The 4,602-nt window shown below is 39.1% G+C and overlaps 1 protein-coding gene across 1 annotated transcript; it reads right to left on the bottom strand.

Annotated features, from left to right (window-relative positions):
• Positions 1 to 279: 279 nt before the first annotated feature.
• Positions 280 to 1,700, bottom strand: LOC130975308 (uncharacterized). The gene is made up of 3 exons (XM_057900120.1): positions 1,617 to 1,700; positions 1,271 to 1,544; positions 280 to 1,103 (listed from the first exon to the last, which is right to left on the bottom strand). Exons 1-3 carry the CDS (start codon positions 1,698 to 1,700, stop codon positions 280 to 282), a joined length of 1,182 nt encoding a protein of 393 aa, XP_057756103.1.
• Between the last annotated feature and the right edge of the window lie 2,902 nt (positions 1,701 to 4,602).

Below are 4,602 nucleotides of genomic sequence, written 5' to 3'. Positions count from 1 at the left end.
AGACTAATTTGTATGTGTTGGACTTTGTATAGAGTACTTTATATGTGTTGGACATTATTGATGTATTAGCCATGTGGAGTATGTAATAATATCTCATAAAAGCTTAATATGATCCTACATATATTTATCAATTGATGTACTAATCATCATATTATATAATGCTACAGATATGTTATAATACTAGAATGTCATTAATTATAAGGTTACATATAGCAGGTCATGTTACCTCAATTTGCTCATTCAGGTTTTATTATACAGACTCATATTAAAACTGTGAACCTAGGGGGCTTCTCTGTTGGTATTTGAACCAACTGACCGATGACATCTGCTTCGACTATGTCCCTCAGCACCACATAGAGTACATCGCCTAGGACGACGTAACATCCTCGTGTCCATCTCATTTAGAAAACGCGTCATCCTGGGACGACCTTTCGTCACCCGTCGCAGGTACAGATTCGGTATGAACCGAGGTCCGTTGTAAGCAGGCCATGTGGTGGGATTACCTAGTGGCCTAAACCGTGCTCGGTACACCCGCCGCATTTGATCCATCTTATACACATCATGAACATACAGTCGCCAATCCAGTCGCTGGTTGGCACAACATGCGAACACATGTCGACAGGGGATCCGGTCCACCTGGAACTCACCACAGTCACATCGAAGGCTACGTAGATCAACTGCAAACCCTAGCCCACTTGGCATCTCACGAACCTCAAAGACCTCATTCTGCCGGTCAAAGCAACTAACCTGTATGTTTCCTGATGCAAGTTGGTTTGCATGCAACTTCGATGTCACTATCTCAGAAAACACATGGCCAGCATTGATCCGGGCTTTCGCCTCCGCTCTTTTACGGGTGAGCAACTCATTTAGCCTGTAGAATGTTGCCTTCACAAGAGCAGTAATGGGAAGATTGCGGGCACCCTTCAAAACTGAGTTGATGCACTCCACTAGATTCGTCGTCATGTGACCCCATCGGTACCCGCCATCAAAGGCCAATGCGTACTGTTCGCGAGGAATTCGGTTTAACCAGTTTGTGTACGCCTCGCCGCGGTCCCTTAACCGCTGGTAACACACTTCGTACTCCCGCACTGTCCTGGAATATCCTAGCAGATCAAAGCATATAGAAAGCAAAGTAATTGAGATCAATAGATTTATTTAAGGCACATCTATTAATAATTTGCTTAAATTTAGTAAATGTTTACCGATGTTAACGACCAATTTTTGGAGGTACAGTGCCTTGAACTTTCTCAGAAAATTCGACTCTATATGCCTGATGCAAAACATATGAAAAGCTCTAGGAGGTGACCAAGCTCCGTTACTATGTTCCACAGCTGCATTGTGGACTCGTGCCTGTCAGATATTAGACCCACTCCATCCCGAGTAACAACATGTTGACGGAGGTTACTTAGAAAAAAATGCCATGCATCAGAAGTCTCTCCCTCAACAATAGCAAACGCAATCGGGACTATATTGTTGTTGCCATCCTGTGAAACTGCCACAAGCAGACAACCCTTATACTTTCCGTACAAGTGAGTCCCATCCACCTGGACAATTGGCATACAATGTCTGAATGCCCTAATACAAGGGTAATAACTCCAAAATACACGATGCAATACCCGAATATCACCCACCAAGTCATCGCCTTGATATGCAGGCATAGTCTCAAAATGGACAACAGCTGATGGCTCCTTGTGACACATGGCCTCAAACTATATAGGCAAGGCTTCATACGATGCTTCCCAACCTCCAAATATTTTTTCTACTGCCCTCTGCTTAGCCAACCATGCTTTTCGGTAACTGACGGTGTAGTTGAATTTCGATTGCACTTCTGCTATAACCGATTTTACCTTTAAGGAGGGGTCAACTTCAACCAGTGGCTTTATTGCTTCTGCAATTGTGATAGAGTCCAGCTTCGAATGATCCTGTGAAATGGTGGCTGTGGTACAGGTGTGGCTACCATTATACCTCCTTATAACCCAACAGTACTTCCTGCTGATCAAGCTAACCCTGATAAGCCAATCACACCCTGACCCATACTGTGTACACTTGGCATAAAATGTCAACAGCTCAGACTCATATACCCGGTAGTCTACGTTTCGTCGTATGGTATACTCCTTTACTGCCTTAATAACAGCTTCTCTGGAACTGAACTCCATCCCAACGGCAAATTCACCATCTGCGACCATAGGAATTTCTGCTGGGACAAACGCCATAAGATAAATTTCATTAATACGCAGATATCTCAAAACCGACTCTAAAGGTAAATCAAATTTCACTGCATCCAGTATGCTATAAATCAAAACCTTCAACATGTTATGATGTCACACTAAACAAAATAAGCACATCAGCAGCAAATGTAAAAAACAGACCGGACCGGCCGGTTCGATTGGAAACCCAAACGAACCGCACCGGTCCTGTCCAGTTCATGGCATTTGAACCGTACAATAGATCGGGCATGTGCACATAATTGTTACAAACTCATGCTATTTGCTACAACCATATCTTATACAATATAAAAGAAAAAAAATCCTTAACGGGTCGAGGACCGGTTAGATCCTGACAACTACGACACAGAACGCATGATTAAATAATGCTAAAAAAAGGGTAAATTATTCATAACTCAATCAATGTCTAACTAAAAAAACACTTGGATACCACGATTATGTACCTACAGTCATATATTCCGGAAATTGCGGAACATGCATGGCTTCCAAGTCTAAAACTCGCATGAATGATGGCTCCTCAAATGGCACTTCGTTTGCGAGTGCATTTGCCACTTCTGTCACATCTGGGGCCATGGTTCTGTCACTTTGATCTTCATCACCATCTGGAGCAAAAAATTCATAGTTGCTTTCGAACTCTTCTTCACTGTAACTATTATAATCTTCCTGTAGAATATTCCGATCAGTCTCAGATTGTTCAAACTCAACATACAACTCGATGAACGAGATCTGAGACCGGTTTTCAATATACATTGAAAACATCTCCTGCATGCTCGCTTCGTCTGTCACATATTTGGTTTGATACTGTACGAATCCACCAAACACTGGTATGGGATATCTGTATAGAATACATGATATCTTTCTTGCCATCTCAGAACCAATTTTTTTCACAGATTACTCCTTTGAGCTCCTCAAATGAGATAATAAAAGGAATAACAACATCTATTGGGCTTTCACAAATAAATTAAACTCCTTCAGCCGTTTCTAACAAAATCTAACCAAAATAAAATATTTTTAGCAATACTCTGTCACTCATATTTTTCACTCACCACAAAAGAAACATAACCTTAGTCTTAGATACTACATTATCAAAATCAAAACTGAAAAAAAAAAGAGAGAGTTTTTAAGAAGAAGGAACACGCAGCCGTTGAAGAAGAAGGAAGACGCAGCTAATGTCTCACCCACCAGTTCACTTCACCCTTTTATATCACAAACTTTAAGGAACTCGAACCCTACGACTAGGTTAACTTGAACCAAAAAAAATATAAAAGACCGAATTCGGACCATCCGATTTCTTCCTAATCTTTCAACAAAACGGAGGGTCCGAGTTCAATGATCACCAATTCAAACTCTCATTTATGAACTCGGACCGTGCGATTTTCATTCGCATTCCTAAGTTCTGAATTTGTTAGGTCCGAATTCTTCTACTCGAAGTTCTATCTCATTGCCAAACAAATCGGACTGTCCGATTTGTTTATAAAAATTTTAAAGCCTAAGAACTCGAACGGTCCGAGTTTCTTCATCTCAAACTGACAAAAATCTGTCCCACATATATGTGTAGTCCCCCCTAACTCCATATCCAAGCATAGCACACAAATGCCCTCCATAACCATAAAATTGAGCCATGTATGATTTAGGTGTGTTAACATTTTTAATGTTAAAGGAATCATTTTATAGGACAAAATTTAATAAATGAAGGTTAAAAATAAAACCATCTTTCATGTATAAATAGAAGGCATCGTCAGATACAATATATAAGCAATAAAAACAATAATCTCTCTTATATTATTCTCTCTCTTTCATATTATTCTCTTTCTTATATACTTTAATATTATTAAATATATTAATTATATTTACTATATTGATATAATAATTCTAGTGAATATTACTACCTGAGTTACCTAATTATATTTCCATATTTTATATTTGTTACTTCTTTCTTATTTATTTAGTTATTCTACAACACGTTATCAGTACGAGACTCTGGTCAAATTTTTAGGAAGACTCAGGTAACAAATTTTCATTATGTCGAATCTCTTTCATCTTGAATTCAATGCTCTTGATATATCTGGAAACAATTATTTATCATGGATATTAGATGCTGAAATTCATCTTGATTCAATGGATCTTGAAGATACCATTAAGGCTGAAAATAATGCATCCCAAAAGGATAAAGCCAAAGCCATGATTTTTCTTCGTCGTCATCTTGATGAAGGATTGAAAAATGAATACCTCACATTAAAAGATCCTGCAGATCTGTGGAAAGACCCTGAAGAAAGGTATAATCATAAAAAAAACGGTGATACTTCCTCAAGCCCGATATGAGTGGACGCACTTGCGTCTGCAGGATTTTAAATCCATAAATGAATATAATTCTACA

The sequence above is a fragment of the Arachis stenosperma genome, chromosome 4 (assembly GCF_014773155.1).
Source record: "Arachis stenosperma cultivar V10309 chromosome 4, arast.V10309.gnm1.PFL2, whole genome shotgun sequence".
Classification (NCBI taxonomy): Eukaryota; Viridiplantae; Streptophyta; class Magnoliopsida; order Fabales; family Fabaceae; genus Arachis; species Arachis stenosperma.
Note: the sequence above shows the minus strand (reverse complement) of the source record. Positions and strands in the feature narration are given on the sequence as shown.